The 24814-nt window shown below is 36.3% G+C and overlaps 1 protein-coding gene and 1 long non-coding RNA gene across 14 annotated transcripts; both read left to right on the plus strand.

Annotated features, from left to right (window-relative positions):
- The first annotated feature begins 7097 nt into the window (after nucleotides 1-7097).
- Nucleotides 7098-9663, plus strand: LOC108830957 (uncharacterized). 9 transcript variants are annotated; one of them, XR_001946259.2, is made up of 5 exons: nucleotides 7098-7655; nucleotides 7740-8208; nucleotides 8296-8760; nucleotides 8934-9162; nucleotides 9275-9663. It is a non-coding gene; the product is annotated as an uncharacterized LOC108830957 (long non-coding RNA). The 9 variants fall into 9 exon arrangements; XR_001946256.2 differs by having other exon boundaries at nucleotides 7099-7655; nucleotides 8296-8509; nucleotides 8685-9162; XR_001946257.2 differs by having other exon boundaries at nucleotides 7099-7655; nucleotides 8296-8509; nucleotides 8691-9162.
- A 1721-nt stretch (nucleotides 9664-11384) lies between these two features.
- On the plus strand, nucleotides 11385-15386 carry LOC108830958 (uncharacterized). 5 transcript variants are annotated; one of them, XM_056994214.1, is made up of 6 exons: nucleotides 11385-11454; nucleotides 11559-11648; nucleotides 11811-12180; nucleotides 12283-12363; nucleotides 12452-12651; nucleotides 12985-15386. In XM_056994214.1, the coding sequence occupies exon 6, from the start codon at nucleotides 13835-13837 to the stop codon at nucleotides 15230-15232; it is 1398 nt and encodes a 465-aa protein (XP_056850194.1). In that variant the 5' UTR covers nucleotides 11385-11454; nucleotides 11559-11648; nucleotides 11811-12180; nucleotides 12283-12363; nucleotides 12452-12651; nucleotides 12985-13834; the 3' UTR covers nucleotides 15233-15386. The 5 variants fall into 5 exon arrangements, with proteins under 5 accessions (XP_056850194.1, XP_056850196.1, XP_056850198.1 ...); XM_056994216.1 differs by lacking the exon at nucleotides 11385-11454 and having other exon boundaries at nucleotides 11461-11648; nucleotides 11811-12025; nucleotides 12102-12180; XM_056994218.1 differs by lacking the exon at nucleotides 11385-11454 and having other exon boundaries at nucleotides 11461-11648; nucleotides 11811-12001; nucleotides 12102-12180.
- Nucleotides 15387-24814: the final 9428 nt, after the last annotated feature.

The raw sequence follows: 24814 nt of genomic DNA on the forward strand, positions 1-24814 counted from the left end.
CAGAATCGGAATAAGTAGTAAATAATCACTAAATCAATGGCGGAAGTAAAAACAAAAGTTTACCGGATCATATATATAATAACTTTGTAATTTGACAGGGGTCAAACCATTGGAAAGTACGATAAATATCAATTTCAAACCACAATTACATACTTATGTCGAATCATTTCAAGAATTGATGGGGTCAGCTGACTCTCCTGCTGCTTTACTGGCTCCACAACTGCACTATAGTCTAAAAGGAAATATAAATAGTAAATTCAAATATCAAAATACGTAAATAGAATAGTAACAAATAAATATCTGTTCGGAAAAGTTACTGAGAAAAACCTCTTTTTTCTCTAGCTTCTCGGTTTCCGTGCTTACCCTAGTTTCAGTCAACTCCCACCGCAGCCATGGCTGGAGGCTCTCATCTCCGGCCACCTCCTCTTCCCCCTCAGCCTCCCTTCCCCCCCCCCCCCCCCCTTACCTACCCCTGAAACCACTGACTTCCTCCTCTCCCCCCTGCTCCTCCGTCTTTAAGCCCCATCCCTTTCTCCAGCCATCAGTCTCCTTGGAACCTTCCTTTGATTAAAGCCCCTTCTGTAGGTGCTTCAGCTCTCGTTTTTGTCACATTACTACTCCAGTGCTAGCTTCTGCGGTTGGAGATTCCATCACTACTTCATCTATGGTTTCCTCGGAACGAGTAGATTTAGTAAGCGACAACACTATGGGGGCGTTGCCTAGCCCGCCAGGTCCTACTACCACTGTGCTTTCTTCCACTACAGATCTGGAACGTGTAGATCTGGAACGAGTAGATCCCGCAGCCGCTTCATCCCAAAACCCTTCCACCTCAACTCAAACCCCAGCCATCCCAAAAACCATGCCGTCTCTCCCTGCAAACTGGGCCAAAAGTCTCCAACAGTCTACAGATAAAAAACTCAAGAAGGTTGCTAATCCGAGATTCTCTGCAGATGGTACTCCAAGAATTAAAATTCCAGATTCTGTCTTTCAGAAAGGAGCCGACCTTCACCAAGATTTCGTCATAGGAGTCTTCCTTGGTAAAACCCCAGCGTTTGCGCAGATTCAGAGTGTGTTGTCTCACATCTGGGGTCGTGGCATGAAGCTCGAGATCCACCTCCGGCCTGACACTAGATCTATGCTTGTTAGGATTCCAAACTCAACAATAAGGAAAAAAATTGTAGAGCAGGAATTCTGGCACATAGGAAACGTACTCTTCTTTGTGGCACAATGGTCCTCGACAGTAGCTCTTCAGCCTCCCACATTTACATCTATTCCTCTATGGGCTCATTTTAGAGGCATTCCCTTTGACTTATACACTCAGGAGGGACTAGGCAGAGTTAGAGATCTCTTAGGGGACCCCATAGAGGTTGATGACTTTACTAGGAGGATGGTTGACATTAATGTCGCTCACATTAAATGTAGAGTGGACTGTACCAAACCTCTTCCGCGGAGTGGTGAAATAGAAAGAGACAATGGTGAAGTAGTATCTGTGACAATTGATTACCCATGGACCCCTCCCATCTGCCCCTGTTGCAAAGCTCTGGGTCATCTCCAAACTCATTGCCCTTCTAGTGCCTGGAAACCCACCGCTTCTACCTCCTCTAAATCAGACAAAGAGGTGCCTAATAAGTCTTCAGAAACCCCTCCTCCCGACTCAATGTCTTGGGAGCCATCTGCTTCAGAAAATCAGGCTTCTACCGCTGGAGATCCTATAACTTCTGATAAGGAAGCTCCTTCGCTTGAGATTGAAAAGAGCTCTGGCACGCTTGGCGCCCCTTCAGAAGTGCCTGCTGTTCCTTCTTCCTCAGCGTCTGTTGCACCCTTAACCCTGCCCTCTGTTGATCTCCTTCTGGCGCCTGGTTACTCTAGCTCTTTCCACCCTCCAAGCCCTTTTCGGTTCTCTGCCAATGCCTCCCTGCCTAGTCCACCTATAGTGGATGATGGTATCTTAGTTACCCCTCCTTCTTCTCCTCCCTCCCTTCCATCTATAGCTTTTGCCGCTACCTCTCCAGAAACTAAATTCTTGCCACCAGATCACATAACCCATCTCCTTGCCCTCCCTGCTGTCCATCTCCCCAGACCAATTATCCCAAAATCCTTCATAAAGCCATCCCTGCCAAAATCCCTTCTCTCTGTAAACCCTTTTGCTTGCCTTGCTAACCCTCCTTTAGACCCAACCTTATCCCCTGACCTTACTCCCTCTTCCTCATCCTCTTCTCCTCCGCTTACTACCCCCGCAGAGGGCTCCTTCCTATTAGAGGGAGAGTCCAAAAACCTATAAAAAATTTTAATATGTTAGACAACATATTTTTTTGGAATGTCAGAGGTATTAATGAATCTGTTAAACATTCAAATTTTCGGAGGTGGATAGCTATTCACCATATTAGTTTAGGAGCCCTTTTAGAAACCCATATTAAAGAACCGTCCCTAAGCCTGATCATGAATACCCTTTGCCCTGCTTGGTCTTACACTTCTAACCACTCTTCTGATCCAGACGGTAGAATCATTCTGATCTGGAAACCTTCTCTCAATGTCACTGTGACTCACCAGTCCAGGCAGTCTCTCACTTGCCGTGTCTCCTCCACCTCTGTTCCTGCATTCTATTTCACCGCAGTCTACGCAGGAAACACAACAGAAGAAAGAAACGAGTTGTGGGTCGAGCTACTGGAAATCCAAGCCTCGCAGAACTTGGACTGTCACCCCTGGCTAGTTGGAGGAGACTTCAATGAAATTATTCATCCCTCTGAGCACTCTTCGCCTGATGTCTCTCACTTCACCTCCCCCATGATCGACTTTCACTCCTGCCTCAATCAACTTGAATCAATAGACCTGCGTTATCATGGAGAAAAGTTCACATGGTCAAACAAACACCCAGACAGCCCTATCGCTAAAAACTTAGACAGAGCTCTCATCAATGAGCATTGGTTGAACTCTTACCCTCGAAGCCTTGCTAGATTTTTGGCCCCTGATATCTCCGACCACACCCCTTGTTGCATTGAGCTGGACCATCCCCTACCCAAGGCTGGAACCAAGCCCTTCAAATTCTTCAATTACCTTACCCTCCACCCTGATTTCCTAACCCTGGTTGCAGAGACATGGGTTTGCACTGAAATTGAGAATCACTCTCTTTCCCAATTGAGTGTTAAGCAAAAAGAGCTAAAGACTGTTTTGAAAACACTAAACAAGGACAACTTTTCAGACATACAAAAAAGAGTTTCAGAAACTAACGGTTTGTTTTGTGATGCGCAGGTTCTGGCTCTTCGCCAACCCACCACTGATAATTTTGCAGCAGAGAAAGCTCTACTCGAGAAGCTCACGTTCCTGAAAAAAATTGAAGAAGAATATTTCAAGCAATTGTCAAGAATTAATTGGCTCAAAAGTGGAGATTCCAATACCAGTTATTTCCACAAGGTAGCAACAGCTAGGAAGGCTTTCAATTCAATAATTCTCCTAATCAGTGTCACTGGAGTTGAGGCCACTTCACCTGAAGAAATCGGAAGACTTGCAGTCGAGCACTTCATGAACACCCTGGGTCCGTCAATGCCTCAAACAACTCCCACCATGATCACCTCTGTTGATGACATGATCCGTAATGATAGCTTTTCTTGCTCCTCAACTCAAGCGGCTCTGCTCACAAGGCTCCCCTCCCCTGAAGACATCAAAAAGACAATGTTTAAGCTCAATAAGAACAAAAGCCCGGGACCGGACGGATTCACATCAGGTTTTTACGTTGCAGCTTGGGATATTTTAGGCCAGGAAGTTATCAGCGCGATTTCAAACTATTTTAAAACCTCTATCATGCCCTCATCCACTAACGCAACCATCTTGACGCTACTTCCTAAATTTCCGGGTGAGACTATCATCAAAGACTACAGGCCAATATCATGCTGTAATACTCTATACAAAGTGATTTCTAAGATCTTTGTCAGCCGTCTAAAACCCTTGCTACCTACCATCATTCTACCCAACCAAACCGCCTTCATAAAAGGAAGACTCCTACTGGAAAACTGCCTCCTATCATCGGAGTTAGTCTCGGGCTATCATAAACAGACGGTGGAGAAGAAACTTACCCTAAAGCTTGATATTTCTAAGGCATTTGATACCGTCAGATGGGACTTCCTAATAGCTTGCCTCCAGTCGCTCAACCTTCCCCCGGTTTATATTCAATGGCTTGTTGGTTGCTTCACATCACCTTCCTTCTCAGTGGGTATCAACGGGAGACTGCATGGATATTTCAAAGGGAGTAGAGGATTACGTCAGGAGGATCCGCTATCTCCTTATCTCTTCGGCCTGGTCATGAACATTTTATCACATAGATTAAATGAGGCGGCGCAATCAGGAAGGTTTGGTTTCCACCCTAGATGTCAGGAATCAGGACTTACCCACTTATGTTTTGCAGATGACATCCTTGTGTCTGATGGCTCCCTCAGCTCTGTCCAAGCGATTCTACAGGTCCTAGAGGACTTCAAGGCTTTCTCTGGCCTCTCCGTGAGTGTTGAGAAGTCTTGTTTCTTCTCCAGCGGCTTGACTGAAACCGAAGCGGAAGCAATTGTGTCAACAACGGGCATTTCGGCTGGCTCTTTCCCGATTCGCTACCTTGGGTTGCCTTTGAACACAAGGAATCTCTCCATTGTTAACTGTGAGCCACTCCTGCAGCAAGTTAAATCAAAAATCAACTCCTGGATTTCAAAATATTTGTCATTTGCTGGTAGACAAGTCCTTATATCAACGGTAATAGGAGAAATTACCAATTTATGGAGTGGAGCCTTTATTCTACCTAAGGAATGCATTAGTCTGATTGACAAAATGTGCAATGCATTCTTGTGGAAAGGATCGCTAGAAGGCAAGTATGTTGCGCGAGTCTCCTGGGAAAAAGTCTCTACGCCAAAGCAGAATGGAGGTCTAGGTATCAGGAATCTTGCCCTCTGGAACAGAACCTGTACAATCAAACTCCTATGGCTCCTGCAGTTCAGAAGAGAGTCAGTGTGGGTAACATGGATCCAAGACAATGTCATTAAAGATGAGAGTTTATGGGAAATTAAACCAAGACAAAGCCATACTTGGATCTTCAAGAAGATACTAGCAGAGCGGGACACAATTCTTAAATGGATTAGGATCACTCCTGGCAATGGAACCGATGTAAGCTTCTGGCTGGATCCTTGGACGCAATTTGGTCGCCTCATCAACTTCATTGGACCTCACGGCCCACGTCTGACTGGAATTCCTCTATCGACAAAGGTAGCCGAACTCTGGATTGATGGGGACTGGTCATTACGTCCAGCTCGCTCCCAACGCCTTGAAGATCTCCACACACATCTTACTACTATGAGGCTGACGGACGATCCTAGCTCTACTGAATGGGTAATTGACGGTGTGCCCAAGCAGACCTTCTCATCTTCAACAGTTTACAACTCCTTCTTTGACGAATCTCCAACGGTCCCCTGGCACTCCATCATCTGGATCAAAAAAGGTATCCCGAAACATAGCTCTCTTGCTTGGCTGATGCTCTTGAACAGGACCCCAACCCGCGATCATCTTCTCTCCTGGGGCATGCAAATCGACCCTCTCTGTTTACTCTGTAATGGTGCAAACGATTCGAGGGATCATCTGTATTTTCAGTGCACATACTCAACCGCCGTTTGGAATCACTTCACTGCAAAGCTTCGGATCGCCTCCGCCTCAAACTCCTGGAATGATGTTACTCACTCTCTCCTGTCTCTCACCGGTTCGAACGACCTTAAGTACCTCTCTCTCCTCACTTGGCAAGCGATAATATATGAAATATGGTGGGAAAGGAACCAAAGACTGCATCGAGGGACACACAGGCCACCGGATTCGATTTGGAAAAGGATAAAAAGCATGATCAAGAACAAACTCTCTGCTTTAAGACCACAACAAAACTCTATGGCAACTGCTCTTTTACAACTCTGGTTCTCTATCGACGGATCTGGTTAGATCACAACTAGGGTTGCTGACCTTAGGCATCTAGTTACTATTTAGTGGGCTTATTTGGGCTATTCTCGGTTTGGGCTTTATAAAGTCTGGTTCTTATGAGTTTCTTTTTATATTAGGGGCAAATGTATTAAAGTAGGGCATGTATCCTCTTTTGCTACTCTTTCCTTTTTTAATATATGCACGAAAATGTTCAAAAAAAAAAACAAATAAATATCATAGTACATATTGTTTGAATTTTGAAATGTCTATAATAATAGAGAAGAAGATAATGCTTACCACAATGTCAATCCAAACATTTCACAAACTAAACATCAAACACTAATCACTAAATCGCAAAAAAATATAAACCTTAACCCAAATATCAAAATATGCACATAATACATAATATGAAGCATTATCAAAATAGAATAGTAACAAACGAAATAGCATAAAAAATATTGTTCAAATTTCAAAACGTCTATGATTGCAGGGAATGAGGCAATGCTTACCCCAATGTCAATCCATACTTCCATGAACTAAACCCAAAACACTAATCACTAAACCATAAAAAGAAATATAAACCCTAACTCAAATATCAAAATATGCACATTGTACATAATATAAAATATTATTAAAATAGAATAGTAACGAAAGATATAACATAGTACATGTTGTTGAAATAGCATAGTACAACTGAGAACTTACAGTATAAATGAGGGCACCTCAACCATAACGCCATCAAGATCTGTAGATTTTAGAAGCGGAGACGTGTGTAGGTAAAAATGATATATGCAACAGAGATTATAGATTTGGAGGTGGTTGTAGTAGCTATGGTGATAGTGGCTCAGTGACACTACAAAAAAAGTCTATTATAATAGATGACTTAAATGAACTGCTATCATAGATGACTTGAAAAATTCCGTATTAACAGTATCAAAACTATACTAAAAGCTCGATAACAAAGCCTCTGAGCGTGTCCACGTTGGAGTGGAAAATCAACCAGTAATATTGCGTCAAACTTCCACGTCATCTTCGATTTATTTATTTGTGGGCTTGGTTTGTTTTCGGCCTGTTAGTTCTGCAGCTCATCCATGTGAAGCCTGTTATTTTATTTCGGCCTGCAAAGTAACCCTTTTTCAATTAAACTTTTTAACTTCTAACAAAATACCGTAATATCGTTCATCGCTTACCTTTCGACTCCCACGATTAATCTTCTCTCCGAATCCTTTCAACGTTTTGCTTCTCACCACTATCTACTCTACAATCCTTTGCATTCAATGGATTCCTTTCACATTACTCTCCATTTGTCTATTTATACATCTCCTCTCTTAGCTTATGTCTTGATTACAATTGATAAGATTCTCTCAGACAATCTTCCCGTTGGAACCCAGAGGAAACGCTCCAGTTTCCAGCGACTGCAAGACCACCAAGAAGACTGTCGCCTCCTCCGTAACTGCGAAACCGAACGGAAAGTCAACTGCTTCCTCCGCGATTGTGATGTAACCTAACGGCAAGACTCATGTTTCATCTGCTATTCCGGTAAAGCCAAACGCTGCGACCGCTCTCTCCTCCGCGCATGGCGACCAAGTGATGTTCTTCAGAGATGTTTCACTTGGCCCACACAAAGTCGAGTTGAAGTTTCGTCTGATTCATTATTGGGAGGCTCGAATCCTCACACGAAAACCCTCATTAGACAGGCGATGCTCCCAATCGACGAAGAGGTTCGTCTACGAAACTTTTTCTACTTTAATATTGCTCGATTGAGATGGTATTTGTATTAATCGTGAATTTCAAATGATATATAGGGAACTGTCATTCAAGGTTAGCCAAAGTGAAAAGATATAACTGGCGGCACAGAATGGAAAGACACAAAAGCTTTACAACACTCGCTTGAGGCTGTAAGTTTATAGAGATACTAATCTCAGTTTCAGTTTCCTTTTATTTTTAACTTTTTGGACTGAGCCTAATCTAATTTAGTTTATGCACTTTGTTGCAACATATTGACCCCTATACATCGGTGTGGACACAATATTTATTTTTACCACAAGTTGCTCCGCTGTCAGAGTAGAGACCCTTACTTCTACTGGTTACTTCTAACCAACTCCTATTCCCATTTATGACAAAAGATTTGAGACGAATCAAGAAAAATAAACTTAGATGCGTGTTTGATTGAAATGTTACATGTTTGATATTGACGAGGGAAAAGAAGTAAACGTTGTGGGGAAGTGCCTTCAATTTAAACTTAAACAACAGTGCATCAATTACACTGGTCTGGTTAGTATCTTTTTCTTTTACCTGCTCCGATAAAGTTGAAACCTATTTCTTTTTGTTGTCATGTTTATGATTTGTGTATATGGAAAGGAAATCTTCTGAGGTTGTTGTGGAAGACAGAAACTCTTCTACAAGAACAGTGGAGAAATTTTGGTGCGCAGCACATCGACAGTGTTATACATTGGGGAGAAGAAGGGTCCGTTTCAACATTCAAGCTTCTTCGCTGGAAGAGCAATGGTGCTGCATGAAGTTTTGTTGTTGAGAATGGTAGTCTTAAAGGCTGCTTGGCTATGGTCCATGCTAGGTTGCAAATTTTAAATTTTAGTATAGTAGATTTTATAAAAAATAGATTAAAGTTTTCAGCGTGCTGCAAGTATTTTTTTATGCTAATAAGAAAATCCTGAAAAAAATGTGTTCAAAAAGCTTAAGGAAATAAATAAGATATTTAAAAAAAATACATTACTCTTATTTGGTTTCAGTTTCAGGTATGGGATTGTCTAATTCTCATGGCATGAGGGTTGGTCTAGGAATGACATCAATCATCAAACTATCATTGTAAATTCTGTGTACTAAAAGAGGTCTTTTAGTCGGATGACTCACACGTTTGATCACCACAAGGACAACGAGCGTCTTGAAGAGTGTCTTATTTGTTTGCTGCAGATAATTTTGAGTATCTTCGGGATAGTTTACTGCATTTGAATGACTTCTCTTGGTTTTGATTATCTTAGGAGGGTGCGTGCAGACTTCCACCTGTCTGTAACTTTGCTACAGGAGACTTCATTGCAGCAGTAGGGAAAATCGCAGAGGCTCTTTCAGATTTAGTGATGGGATCCATCTCGGTTAATCCTGCATCTTAGAAATGGGAGTTGTGTATCCGTCTATGATTCACGCAACAACGCCTGGTGTTCAAGTGGTGAAATTCGGTGATGACGTGGTCAACAATACACTCCACACTCTGTGAGTCTCTGGTTCCTAGCCTTAACATTCATAGTTAGTACCTTGTGCGGTATCTCACGAAACTATCGGTTTTATATAGGCTTCTTGACCTTCTGGAATTTTTTTATTTAAGGAACCTTTCCTTTTGCGTGGAGTTCCATACTTCGTAAAGACTATCCCCAAATTCTAATCATAACACCACCTAGCACCGTGTGGATGAAGACTTACCTCAAAAAGCCTCCGTCAATGATTGAATGGGAATAAAAGATGAGTATGATCAGTTTGGCTTTTTTCGTGTGTTTATGGACGTCTGTATTCATGCTTATTACTATTACAAGCAGGCTATATAGTTTCTGAAAAACCTAATATTATCGATCTAAAGCTTGCTTAATGTTAACAAAGGTTACTTATATACGTGTTGTAGTTAACTTACTCATCTTAAAAATGAGTTGTATTTAACTTCATTTATGTTTTATGTAAACTTATGTATGTTATAATAAGATATACTCGAATTTAATAATATACACAGGTGTGCATACTTTTTTAAAATGACAACAAATGATATTAAAATTGGATAAAATACAATCTTAACTATTTTAATACCTTGTTTGAGAAACCCACAACTATACGAGATTCTAAAATAAGTCAAAACAAGAAAAATAAATTTAGAAAATGTTGAAGTTTTCTCTACTACAACACAAATATATCTCTACTTCTATTCATGTTTATCAATTGAAAATTTCTACTACCAATATTCCATGAACTCTACATATCTGACATTATGGCATCTGTCATGAATAGTTTCTTCAAATATAAGAATCTATAGGCTGCTTTTCAAAAACAAAAGAATCTAAAGTTATGTTTCTATTGACAAAAACATATAATTACAAACCCCTTTATTTTGATTATAGATATAATAATAATAAAAAACTAATTTAATTTTACTCCAAATATTTATGTTTAGTTCTTATAAAAAGTAAATGCCCCTTACCCTAAAATCCTGAACTATATACATTTACATTAAAATACTGAAACCACGGTTAGGTGATAGTTTTGACCCAAAAAATATTAATATATATTTATAATTAATTTATGAACATTATTATTAAAATAGAAATTTTTAAAAATTGGATTCCGTGATCAACACTTAAAAATCTTGAAAGAAAAATAACCACAAATTACCTTCTCCATTTTTTGTTTCATATAGCTAAAATTTATTTTACAAAAACTTTATCACCGGGAGATAATGGAAAAAGTTATTTAAAACTAAAATTATCCATTATACCAATAAGTTAAGCCCAAATATAAGTTGAAACTGGTCAAACAAAAAGTAGGAAAAATAAAATAAAATAAATTAAATACTATGTTTCTTTCTTACTAAATTTTCATTTTGACATTTTTCACACAAAATAAAATATGATTAAATTCATGTTTATCCCTAATAGTTACATATGTTTATGTAATGTTCATTGAGATCTTAATGTATTTTAAGATCACAATCATTTTTTATGATAAATACTAAGATTAAATATGTATAACCTTTAAAATTATATTGAAATTATAAAATGACATAATTTGTATATTAAGAAGAAAAATGTCAAACAATGCCACTTATAAAACCAAATAAACATACAAATACAAATCAAATATAAATATAAAATATTAATTAGGTTCAAACATGATTCTCGAAATCTTATCTAAATCTTAAAAATTATCAACTACTTCAAAGAAAGATAAGAGTCAAGTTCAACAATGAGTTAGAACTACACATTCTAATTGTAGCTAAAAAGATAATAATCGAGAAAACACAGCTATGAACATCTTCCCGGCATCATTTGTGCTGTTTTTGTATTTTAAACTCAGTTTTGGTACTTTAGTAGACTAATTAAAAATTTTATTACAAAAATACGAGAAAAAAATATATGCAGCATTCAAACAACAACAGAAACAGAGCATATATCCCTTTATATACTATATCCTATATAATACATATAAAATTATGAATTATTTTATATTCACATAACAAAATTAATTGTAAATTTTAAAAAGTAATTATCCGCGCGTAGCGCGGAAAGACGATCTAGTTATACTAAAAACTCTTAATACTCCACTCTAAAGCCATCCAGATCACTTAAAAAAAATCATCCAATAGTAAAGCTTTATTGTGCCACGTCAAACTGGCTTCACATTTCACAACATAAATCAGGGCCATTCTTATGGGCTGGAGATACATTTCTAAATGGCCCATCTTTAACCCGTTGAATCGTTGATGGTTAATCGTCTTCTACTTGGTCGTCACCGTTTCGGCTCTCTGTAATTCGCCGTTACGACCCAACTTTGATTAATCAATTATGTTCTTCACACTTTTATATAGAGCTTTCAATTCCTCGACATGTTTTGTTACTCATCGTGTGCAGGGTTTCAGTCTATGTGGATTAATTTGTCACCCGGGAAGCTTCAATAACGCTGCTTGGAAGTTCGTCGTCTTGGATTCTCTTCCTCCTCTGGTACGTATCTCCTTCAATCCAATTTCTCAGATATTCATTGACTCAAATCAACCAGAAAATCTATTTGTTGGTCTACAATCGCGTCGTTCTAATGGTGAATCTAAGTGGGTGAAGGTTGGTCTACAATCGCGTCCTTTGAGCTATTTTCTGAACATTTTTCAGGTTTCCGTTCGACGCCAGAAGTTTACCGGAGATTTTTTTTGGTAATCAGTTACGGAGAGATTTGTCATGGCGTCATCTTTAGTGACAAGATTCACAATCACCAGAGAGTCTCTAGCGGATAGAGAGTTGCTGGTGAAATAAATAAAAAACTTCAAGCTCCAACACGTCTGTTTTGGTAGGGGATCAAAACTGTGAGATTCACAGATGTTAAAATCGTAGGGCTCTTAATCAATCGTAGCTTTTGATTCTTTTTTTTACCTCCTTTTTAAATATTTGATCTAGCGGTTGTAGATGAGTCAAAGAGGCCGCTACACGCTGGGTATGAACAGATTTCTGAGAGAGATGACTGGAAAGTCGACGCCGGCAAAAAGTATTTCTTCACAAGAAACTACTCCACCATTGTTGCTTTTGTAACCAAACTCATGAATGATTGTGAGATCGATTTATCTAAAGTTTCTATCTTTGTGAACAGATATGTAGCTGGAAACGGATTCCATATTATTGGTGCTCACACTGATATAGCCCTTGCCTCAAACTCAAGCCCGTTTCAAAGGTGGAAGCCTTTTTTTTGTTTCTTTGTCAATTCGCATTTTCAGTTTTGTTTTTTTTTTAAATTTAAAATCATGGATTGGTGTTGACAGATAACTAAAGGTGGATGCTTGGAGAGGTTGGTGTTCAAACTTATGGACGCCATTGCTCCTGACTGATGATGCTCGGGTAATTAGCTTGAGCACTGCATATTCTTTGTTGCTGAACCTACAAATTACTCTCAGTGAAGACTAGGCTGCAAATGGTTGAAGTCTATGATTGAGAGAAAACTGGGAATTGAGAAGAAGACACGGTAAAGAATCTTACAGTCTTTAGATTGTGATAGTTGGAATCTTACAGTCTTTAGATTGTGATAGTTGTTTATACTGAGAAAAGTATCAAATTATTAAATCTCAACGTCAAAGAATACAGATCACTCTCTTACACGTATCACGTACGTATTTATGTACTTTAGAGAAACCAAATAGTACTGATATAGATACTGAGGCAGTCAACAAGTAGTACAAATATATATATATATATTTCACGAAAGACATTCCTAATTTTTATATTTCTGTACACACGTTTCATACGGTTCTGTTGATAAACAATACTAATAATCTCCTCCCCATCTTTCATGATTCAGTACCCAAAAACAATAGTCAGACTTTTAGAAGAAAGAGGTATAGAGACTGGTCGATGCCTAGCTATCATCCCTTGCCTGTAAAGCTTCAAGGTTTGTTGGACACTGATGAAGAATACTTTCCTACATTTTTTACAAGTTAAACGAAAAGGTTGAGAATCTGAATCTAATAATGTAAACCCAAGGGCTGAGGAAGCTGATAAGTGACTATGGTTAGATAGATTAGGATATTTTACAATTAGAGTTTGATAGTTTTCTATTTAATAATTGGTTTTAAGTTTTCCAATTTATGTTAGGGTTTTCTATATTCTAAAAGTTGTATCCCTATATAAGGGTTTCTTATTATTAATAATAGACAAGCTTCCAAAAATTAACTTAATCTCTAAGAGAGATTAGGTTAAGAGGAAGTAAGCGTTTTGGTTCATATCAATTTGGTATCAGAGCCGAACGATTCGATGGAAGACAAGAATTACTGGAAATCGTTATCTGTGAGTTAAGCTTATATGAGATATGTGAGTAATGATATGAGATATGAGTTTTGGAATAAAAGTTATGATTTTGATGATTTACTATTTACGTTAGATTAAAGAAGATTTGGATGTTTTCCTTTTAGTTAAGCTTATAGGTATTTTCCTCTTTTAATTAGGTTATGATATCTTGTGTCATAACCTATATAATGGTTTTATATGATTAATAAAGATTCAACTTCCAACAATTAACCTTAATCTCCAAGAGAGCTTAGGGTTAAGGGAAGCTTAGCTATTTATCTTTCTTTTGTTCACGTGTAATCACGGCACCGGTTACGAGATCACAAACAGCTCGTATCAATTTGGTATCAGAGCCGAACGATTCGATGGAAGAGGGAACAAATGTTATGGAGCAACTTGCTATTATGATGGCAAAGATCGAAAACATGGGGAGTGAGTTGAAGAGTGATTTGAGATCCCTAACAGAAAGAGTGAATGCTTTGGAATCACAGCCTTCATCTCCTAAAGCTCAAGATATTAAGAAGAAGGGGGTTCTTCAAGATCGTTCATCGGCTATCAAATTTTCAACAGAAGAGCTATCCGAAGTTGAGAACTTTAGTAGGAGCAAGGGAGGAAAAGCACTGCCGCTACAAGCAGGGGAAGCAGGCACGTCCCTTGGAGGATACCAACGACCCGGTAACTTCAGTGGACCATGGCAGGCACGAGCGGTGGGCAGAGAACGAGGAAATCGTCGAGCTGATGGAGGAGGAGACTGGAATGTCAGACCAATCGGAGCAGCACCACTCGACTATCTTCCAAATCCTGGAGATTTTCGAAACTCGGAGGGGTTACCGGAGAGAGAATATTATGAAGCTCGTGAGGACAGAAACAACAACTTCGAAAGAAGATGTGTGAAGGCAGCCAAAATAGAGTTTCCACCGTTTGATGGGACAACGAATGCTATGGAGTGGTTACAAAAGTGTGATGATTTTTTTTCTGACCAAAGAATATTCAGTGATGACGCAAAAGTCAGACAAGCATCCTTTGTCTTAACCGGACAAGCTTACCACTGGAACCTCAACTTACGGCGATTGGTAACACATAAGCTTGGATGGGAAGAGTTTAAAAGGGTTTGTAAAAGTCGATTTGGAAAAGCAGATGCAGTAAACCCAGTGGGAGAGTTGTCGAATCTTAGGCACACGGGAACAGTGGACGAATACTGTAGTCAGTTTGAAGAATGCTTAAGCCGACAAACAAGACTCTCGGGTGATCAACAATTATGGCAGTTTTGTGCTGGATTAGCTGATAATTTGAGGGAAGAAGTAGAGTATTTACGTCCTGAGACAATTTTTGAAGCAATGGAGTATGCTCGAGACAATGAATACAAGATTGATGGTGATAAACGAGCTAGGACGTTTGGAGGGCATATGGCTCCACTATCTGGACATTTAGTCCAAAACACTTGGCAAAAAATGCTAGAGAAGAAAGATCATGACAAAGAAGTTCATCAGCCCCGAAAAGAGGAAGCAAAACATGCTCTGCAAAAGCAATATTGGAAGAAACTGACTGTAGCAGAAATGGCGGAGCGTCGAGCAAAAGGACTTTGTTTCAATTGCGATGAACTCTACACGCGAGATCATGTTTGTAACCCAGTCCTTTTTCATATAATGCCTGTCAGGAACGGAGATGATCAAGAGGATGAACCATTCGAAGAAGAAGAGTTCGTGGAATATGTTGAAGGAAGAAGAGAAGCTGCTAGAGGCATGCCTAGAGTTGGAGCTTGAGGACAAGCTCCTAGTCGAGGAGGAGAGTAATGATATGAGATATGAGTTTTGGAATAAAAGTTATGATTTTGATGATTTACTATTTACGTTAGATTTAAGCTTCTCATATCATTCCAAAAAAATCATCACACTTTTGTAACCACTCCATAGCATTCTTTGTCCCATCAAACGGTGGAAACTCTATTTTGGCTGCCTTCACACATCTTCTTTCGAAGTTGTTGTTTCTGTCCTCACGAGTTTCATAATATTCTCTCTCCGGTAACCCCTCCGAGTTTCGAAAATCTCCAGGATTTGGAAGATAGTCGAGTGGTGCTGCTCCGATTGGTCTGACATTCCAGTCTCCTCCTCCATCAGCTCGACGATTTCCTCGTTCTCTGCCCACCGCTCGTGCCTGCCATGGTCCACTGAAGTTACCGGGTCGTTGGTATCCTCCAAGGGACGTGCCTGCTTCCCCTGCTTGTAGCGGCAGTGCTTTTCCTCCCTTGCTCCTACTAAAGTTCTCAACTTCGGATAGCTCTTCTGTTGAAAATTTGATAGCCGATGAACGATCTTGAAGAACCCCCTTCTTCTTAATATCTTGAGCTTTAGGAGATGAAGGCTGTGATTCCAAAGCATCCACTCTTTCTGTTAGGGATCTCAAATCACTCTTCAACTCACTCCCCATGTTTTCGATCTTTGCCATCATAATAGCAAGTTGCTCCATAACATTTGTTTCCTCTTCCATCGAATCGTTCGGCTCTGATACCAAATTGACACGAGCTGTTTGTGATCTCGTAACCGGTGCCGTGATTACACGTGAACAAAAGAAAGATAAATAGCTAAGCTTCCCTTAACCCTAAGCTCTCTTGGAGATTAAGGTTAATTGTTGGAAGTTGAATCTTTATTAATCATATAAAAACCATTATATAGGTTATGACACAAGATATCATAACCTAATTAAAAGAGGAAAATACCTATAAGCTTAACTAAAAGGAAAACATCCAAATCTTCTTTAATCTAACGTAAATAGTAAATCATCAAAATCATAACTTTTATTCCAAAACTCATATCTCATATCAGAAGCTTAAACATATCAGACGTCAGACGTGTGCTTTTAATCTGTTCCAGTGAACAGTTTTTGACTTTGGTCGAATTTCTTGGCTTTCATACCTCCTATTAAAACTTGGAGACTGAAGAAAGCACAGACCGTTTATGCTATAGTAGCTGGTGTCTGAGAACATAAAAGGAACATGACAATGAGGTAAAAAAGGTTATGAAAAGAGAGTACGTTGCGACATTGACTTAACTTCTTGCGGAAACAGCCTCCTGACTCAGGAGAAAGATTGGATTAACGTGTTTGTGATGTAAAAGACGTGGAAGATTGGCTACACTTTGAAATGCGCCAGTTTCCAGTGCTCGGACTTTGACTTTTCCGAGTGAGCTAAGCCTCAAGGAATTTTTAATTTGGTTTTATCAAAGTAAATAACAATAACCAGACTAATACCTAGACCACGTTTCAAAGTAGAAGACAGTTTACAGTTTTTCTTTTCTTTCAGCTGGGATGAGACTTGGTTTTAGTTTTTAAGATTTAATAGTATATTTAGATTTGAATAATCATATTCGCATTTCAACCATTTTACATTCGTTCCACTTTAGAATCAGTTACTCGAGTTTGGTTCAAACATGGCTGAGTAGATATTAGATACAAAAACTGGGACTAATAGCTTGAATGGTTTCATGGCTTTCAGGCAACCAGTTCCGTGTTCATATCTTGCATATATTTATAATGAATTCAATATTAAAACTCAATCAAACTCTAATCAGACACAACAACATGTATCTGTTTGTTTTGATTCATTTCTCAATCTGATGCTAAATAGTCATCATCGCTTTAAATCATAACGTCAAGTTCCTAAACAGTACGATAGACTAAAATTTAACTTCATAGTAATGCAATCAGAGTAACTTACAAAGTCAGCAACAGATGTCAATGCTTGATTACACCACTAAAAAAAATTTGATAGTAAAAAGGTTTTGTAGTATTACTCTGTTTTATATTATATGATCTTTTGGTCGTAAAACTAATCAATTTTTATTTAAATATTATTGATAATATACATTTAAATGAGTTAACCAATCAAAAAATGAAGTACTGTATTATTAGTTAACCAAATTTAAGAAAGTTAAAAATATCTTAAAAATATCAAAACATCTTACATTTTTAAATATCAAATTTTGTCTAGAACATTTTATATTATGGAATGGAAAGAATAATATTCAAAATTTTTGAACAAAACAAAAAGAAGTAAGCTATTAGGTTAAAGGAACATTTTAAATAATTTTTTTATAAAGTACAATTATTTAAAAAATATTTTGAATTGCTGCAAATCATAAGTAATCAGAGATATAAAGTTTTCATGGTGACAAGTATATCCCTGAAATATATAAATAATAAAAAAATACAAACTTAAAAGTGCGAGACATACTGATTAATATTTCTTATTTGCATGAAAACTATTATTTGCTTCATTATTAGCCACAAAGTATTACTTTGACACAAACAATGTAAAAATAAAAGACTTCAAAGGAAAAATAAGAGTTCAGTTCAATACATGAGTTAGAGCTACACTCATAAGATTATAATCAAAAAAACATAATTATGAATAACTTCCCGACATCTCGAGAAGTATTTATGTTTCTGAATTCAATTTTGATATATTGTTCCAACTAACAAAAAAAAAATAATACTAAAAATTCGATGAAAATAAACTTTAGGAAATATTCAAATAATAAAAGTTAGAGCTGGAATTCCTTTTATACTATATCCTATACACTAAATAGTTTATAACCACATAAAATTCTACAAATTTTTTTTGTATTCACACAACTAAAAATCAGTGGTAATATATAGTAGCAATTATCCGCGCGTAGCGCGGAAAGCGACCTAGTAATAATAACGTTAGATAAACGTTATAATAGCGTGAAACCTAAAATATCACTTAATTAATGCTATTTTGACAATTAAGTGAGCGGAAATATAAAATTACCGATTCCGCCAATGCTTAACGGAAAATTAGGTTTAAGCTCCAAAACATTATTTAAGTATCGTTAATAAGACTATCAAAGACATATAATAGCATTTTTATAATGCTAAAAAAATCTATTTGAACCCCTAAATCCTAAACTCTAAACTCTAAAATAACTTTTAAAACTCTAATATTTTCATATTATAACTTCAAATCCTAAAATTAAATTCAAAATTTAATCTTCTTAATCTTAAACTATAATTTTCTACACATAAATCTTAAATCAATTCCGAAATCATACGCAAAATGAAGTGCCTAAGTTGAAACCCTAAACCTATCTTTAAACTATAAACTCTAAACATAAACTTTAAAACTCTAATAATTTCATAATATAATCTCAATTTTAAATTTTAAATTTAATATTCTCAATCTTTATCTATAACTTCCAAAAAAAAAATTAAATCTTAAATTTTATATCTAAACACAATATGTAATTTCATCTTTAGTTTTATAACTTTAACTTTATAACTAAACCCTAAACTCCAAACTCTATTCTCCAAACCTCAAATATACGTCAAACCCTATATGTATTAAATCATAAATTATAAATCTACACATATAAATTAAAAATCTTTTCGAAATTTATTCTCAAATTTCACTCTAAATTAAACATTAACTCTATATATTCTTTAAAAGTGATATAATCAATTTATTTTAAATCTAAATCTTAAAATTTAATTTTACATCTGTTTTCCAAATTTCAATTTCAAAATTAAAAAAAATTAAACTCTAAACTCTATTTCATAAATTCTTAACTCTATTTTCTAATACCTAAATACCAATCACAAAGTAACAGGAAAACAATGGATTATGGATACAAAGAAACAATTACAATATCTGATTTGTTAACATAATGTAGCCAATCAAGTTTTAGGAAAAAAGAATGTAGCCAATCACCTTATAGGGTGCAGATCACTCATTGTGTAACTACAACCATTGATAAAAGTTAATCTAACGGCACAAATGCACAGAGATTAAAATGCACAAATGCACAGAGATTAATCTATCGTGATTTTCTCTCTTCCCTCTTACAGTGAAAAATCTGGACTCTCAATCAATCTCTCTTTCTCTTCATACCTTTGCCATCTTATGTTCTCTCTCTCATTATGTAGTTAATTAAATTTAATTTCTCTGTTCTCTGTTTTTTTTTCAGATCGAATTTATTTTTCCTGCCATGAAGTTCACCTCGTCTCCCGCTCCGTAAGCTTACCACCTCACCTCTTTTCGACTCTACTCGCCTCTGTTGAATTCTCCTTGCATCATCTCAACTCTCCTTTGTTCAGTTTCTTCCTTCTTTGACTTCAATGTAAGCGGAGATGGTGAAGCCTCGGAAACTGCGTCGGAGGAGGCGCACAGAAGCTGTAGTGGAGGAGACTCTGAGGCCGGAAGCAGAGACGACGACGTCTCGGGTCAAGGCTTGAGGAGGAGGCCAGGCGCATGACTGTCGTAGGAGGCGCACATGGAGAAGGGCGGCTGGAGTGTTCCTTTTACTAGGTTTAGTGTTTTTATTTGTTTAGGGTTTTCGGTTTAGTGTAAATCGAATTGGATAAATTGTTATAAGGGTCAATTTGCTCAATATTCATATTGGCTCTGACAATTAAGAATATAGCCATACAAAGAAATATGTGTCTTTTTGTGCCAAAATAAGATTTTATAGTCCTTTAAGGAGAGTGAGCGTGAGAATCAGCGAGTGTATTTCAAACGCTCGAACTATATACTATTCTATATATAACATAGATATAGAATAGATTATTGAAAACATAAATGTAAACCCTAAACCCCAAACCCTAAACCATAAACCCCGATCTTAAACCCTAATCCCAAACCTAAACCTTAAACTCAAACCATATATCCTAAACCCAAACCTTAAACCATATACCCTAAACCATAAATTCTAAACCCAAATTCTGAACCATAAACCCAAACTCTAAACCCAAATTATATACCCAAACAATACCCTAAACCCAAACCCTAATCATAAACCTTAAACCCAAATCCTAAACCCTAAACCCAAACCATATACCCGAAACCCAAACCATATACCCTAAACCCAATCCCTAAACCATATATCCTAAACCATAAATCCTAAACCCAAATTCTGAACAATAAACTAAAACTATATACCCTAAACCCAAACTATATACCCAAACCATATACCATAAACCCAAACCCTAATCATAAACCTTAAATCCAAACCATTATCCATTATGTGACTATGTTATACATATTATGGTATGGAAAATTCGACACACCCACAAATTTTGAATATATGAAATTTTCTAAAATTTCTTTAGAGAGAGCTGATGAGTGGCGACGGTGTTGGAGAACAAAACAATGTAACTGATAGTGAGTAAGAAGAATCAAGAGGCAGAGAATGAGATGCAAAATGCAAAAGAAGAAAAAAGAAACGTATCATACTATACTGTAATTTAAAATACAGTATAGTATTATAAATTGAGAGAGAGAGAGAGAAACCCTAAACTCAAATCATAGGCAAAGGCAAAGACAAATAAATAAACACAAATTCATATACCCTAAAGCCAAATCTAAAATCCTAAAACCAAACTCTAAACCCAAATCATATACCATAAACCCAAACCCTAAACCATAAATCCTAAACCCAAACTCTGAACCATAAACCCAAACCATAACCATATACCCTAAACCCAAATCCTAAACCCTAAAACCAAATCCTAAACCCAAACCATATGCCCTAAACCCAAACCCTAAACCATAAACCCTAAACCAAAAGTCTGAACCCTAAACCCGAACCATATACCCTAAACCCAAACTATGAACCCTAAACCTGAACCATATACCCTAAACCCGAACCATATACCCTAAACCCAAATCATATACCCTAAATCCAAACCATAATCCTAAACCCTAAACCCAAACCCTTATCTATTACGTGACTATGCTATACATATTATGGTATGGAATACTCGACACACCCATTAACTTTGTATATATGAAATTCTCTAAAATTTCTTTAGAGAGAGAGATGATGAGTGGCGACAGTGTTGGAGAACAAAATAGTGTAACTGATCAAGTAGTGAGTAAGAAAAATTAGAAGGCAGAGAAGGAGATACAAATTGCAAAAGAAGAGAAAAAAAATGTATCATATTATATTGTAATTTAAAATAGTATGGAACATATGACGCATGATATAGGGATAAGGATTATGAAGAAAATTAGAATAGTTTACACGATGGAAAAAGAGAGAGAAAGATGGATGGAAGAGAAGGAGAGAGAGGATGACAAATAGATGGAACATAACAACAATTCTATTATATATTCCGTAAATAGAATATAATACAAAATATATTATTTGAACATTATATGGTAAAAAAAAAAGAAATATAACACAAGAAGGAATAGAAAAAGATGAGATGAGAAAGAGATAGAAAGAGAGAAAGAAAGAGGAAGATATGGATGTAGATATGGGAGAGAAAAAACATGAGAGATGAAAGAAAAATTATATAATTTATAATTCTATTCTATATTTATAAGTAGAATAACACATAATTATATTATAACTGTATATATTAAATTTTATAAATATATGTTAGTTTTACAAAATTCAAAACATGTCATATACAGAAAAATCTATGTTTTTTATAAATATGTAAAAAATTTGAATAAGTTATTTTTGAACTGATAAAATTAGCTAAAAAGAGATGGGAAAGTGAAAAAGGATAATATAGAGAATATTGTTGAAATATTATAGCCAAGAAGTTCTTATGGGTATAAATTTTTTTTTTTTTTGCTATTGTCATGGCCTGCAATTTCTCTTATTATAAATTGTTGTGTTTTACTTTTTTTTTTCTGGTTTAGTTTTGTAAACCTAAATTTATTTATATAGCAATTTTAATTTAGAGAGAATTGTCTGATGTGCCACACTTTTAGGGAACAATGTGAAGTCAGTACCCCATGGAAGAAAAATTGTATAACGAGGTCTCCTTTTTTCAAAATACCAGCGCTACCCTTCATAATTGGCAAGCTAATGGCAAACCGTTGGCAAGCTAAGGGCAATGATACGTAATGGCAGGTTAATGGCACAGCTTCACGGCAAGATAATGGCAATGATAAAAAAGTTTTCGTTTAATGACAAGGAATTTGTTCTTCTGATTGATCAGCATTTGCTCCTTTGTTGATCTTATAAACCTTTTATATGTCGTGTGCAAATCCTTTTATGATCATCACGTGTTATTTTGGAAATCTTGGTCTCTAATGTTGTCTATTATTGGTTATTGTGTGAGCAGGAATATATAATAATTATTCTTGGTTCAAAATGATAAAAAAATTATTGGGTTATTAGAGACATAAATATAAAAAACCTCTTAAACAAAGATGTTTTGAGGAAGAATTGAGTCCTCCTGTTAGAGGTAAATAGATAAGATAGATAGGTTGACCAAAAAAAGATAAAGATAGATTTCATTTATCTATTCATCAGATGGGCTGAAACCTCTATATGGCCGCATGATTGTTTGAATAGGCTTTATTTTCTCTAATGAGGCTTAGTCACCTGATTGTTAGTGTGGCAAATGTTAACAGCAAAAGAAAGCAATAAATCATCTCAAACCTTGGCAAGCAAACCCTTGGCATCTCCCAGATTAAGCCTTATGTATTCTATTACATTTTTTAAATTATGCAACGAACGAAATAATTTCTAGAATAATTACAATTATTCCTTTTATGATCATCATGATTTTGTCTAATCTAGACACAGCCAGAAATCGGCAAGGGAATAATCACCTTAAACATCGGCAAGTGTTGCTGTTCCCTTCCCTATAAACTACCATTCGCTTTGATGATGTAATAGATGCTTAAAATTCGCTTTGGAACATGTCTTGCTTGTTAAATCACGTAAGAGGCTAAGAATTGTCAATTCAAAAGAGCATTAATAGCTACATTGATTCAATCGATTTTAGAAATTTAATTTGTGAACTAATATATCACAATCATGTCAGAAGAAGAGTAGTATGTGGTCAAAAAAACATCATTAGTTACATAGATTGAATTTTCAAACGCGATTTCTATATAAGAAAATATGATATATAAATTGCTAAACCAATAATATCTTAGTAATAAAATAGTATATTAGGCATCACAAAATCTAACAAATTTGTACACACTAAAAATATTAAATATGCGACAATTTCAATAAAATTCTAACTTTCAGAAACCTAAAAATAAATTAATAACCATAAACCAAAATCTAACAAACCTAAAATATGCGATCAACTGTAAGAATAAACATATAAAATCATAGATGTAAAAGGATAGATGAAACGATATTAGGAAAATTAATTAAAAACATAATTATAAGTTCATCATCCACCATAATTATACAATAAACGGTTGTTAACAACCATAAAATAAGTTCTTAAATTAAACATTACAAAATAAAAGATAACAACATTAGAGATCTGGGAAACCACCACCAAAAGACCTTCACCGAGCTTCATTATCACCGAGATTAATCATACATTTGAGGTTCATCCAACTTGTACCAATCAATAGTAGGAACACTCACATCATTCATCCTGGCTTGAGCAAGCTGAAGATCGGATACAAGTTTCTCCCTCTCATCCATAATAGAGCCAAAGATGGGTTCGAGTTGGTCAAGAATAGAGAGCTTTGATTGAATCTCCACGACATTGAGCTCCTCTTTATGCTTCTCCTGGATAGCCTCCTTTTGCTCCTTCACCAGTGCAAGAATAACCTTGTAACGGAGCTTAGTCTCCATCTTACCATCCATGTGTGCTTCCATTGGACTTTTGAGTTTGAGTTCTTGTTTGTTTGCCATGGAGAGTATCTTGAGCGAGTTCAAAGCAGATAGAAGTAAGCAAAACACATTGAAAACAATTAATATACAAAATGGTCAATAAAATGGTATAAGAAATTAGTACATGTTCGTCAAACATATAAAACTCTACAAAAATGATCTTGATCTTGATCTTAGAGAGAGAATACAGAAAGGCGAGATGTTGTTAGGGTTGTTTATGAGAAGTGAATAATAATGCATCAAAAACACAACTTGATCCATCTTATTATATGTATCACAACTAAAAAAACTAAAATAATATTAATTGTAACAAAGTAAACAGAGAGACACACCTTGATCTTGATCTTAGAGAGAGAATACAGAAAGGCGAGATGTTGTTAGGGTTGTTTATGAGAAGTGAATAAGGAGAGTTTATATAGAAAAGAAGCTTGTAGAAGCTTGTAGAAACGTGTACGTAAAAGATTTTTACATGTATAATTATTTCAGAAAGTATTATGACTGCATTAAAAGTAAATAAATTTTACATAGAAAACCGAAAACGACTTATAATTTGGAACAAATGAACTTCTCTAAAACGACTTATATTAAGAAACGGAGGGAGTATAAACATGTATAATTATTTCAGAAAGTATTATGATGATAATTGTATGGAAATTAAGTGGCTATATACATAGATATGAATAATTATAATAAAATCTATTGTTTAAGGATGTTGTTGTTTTGACC

This window comes from Raphanus sativus, chromosome 9, assembly GCF_000801105.2.
Source record: "Raphanus sativus cultivar WK10039 chromosome 9, ASM80110v3, whole genome shotgun sequence".
NCBI classification, from domain to species: Eukaryota; Viridiplantae; Streptophyta; class Magnoliopsida; order Brassicales; family Brassicaceae; genus Raphanus; species Raphanus sativus.

Bases quoted from the DNA above. Each gene is read 5' to 3' on its own strand.
- LOC108830958 (XM_056994214.1), top strand. From the start codon at position 13,835: ATGGAAGAGGGAACAAATGTTATGGAGCAACTTGCTATTATGATGGCA.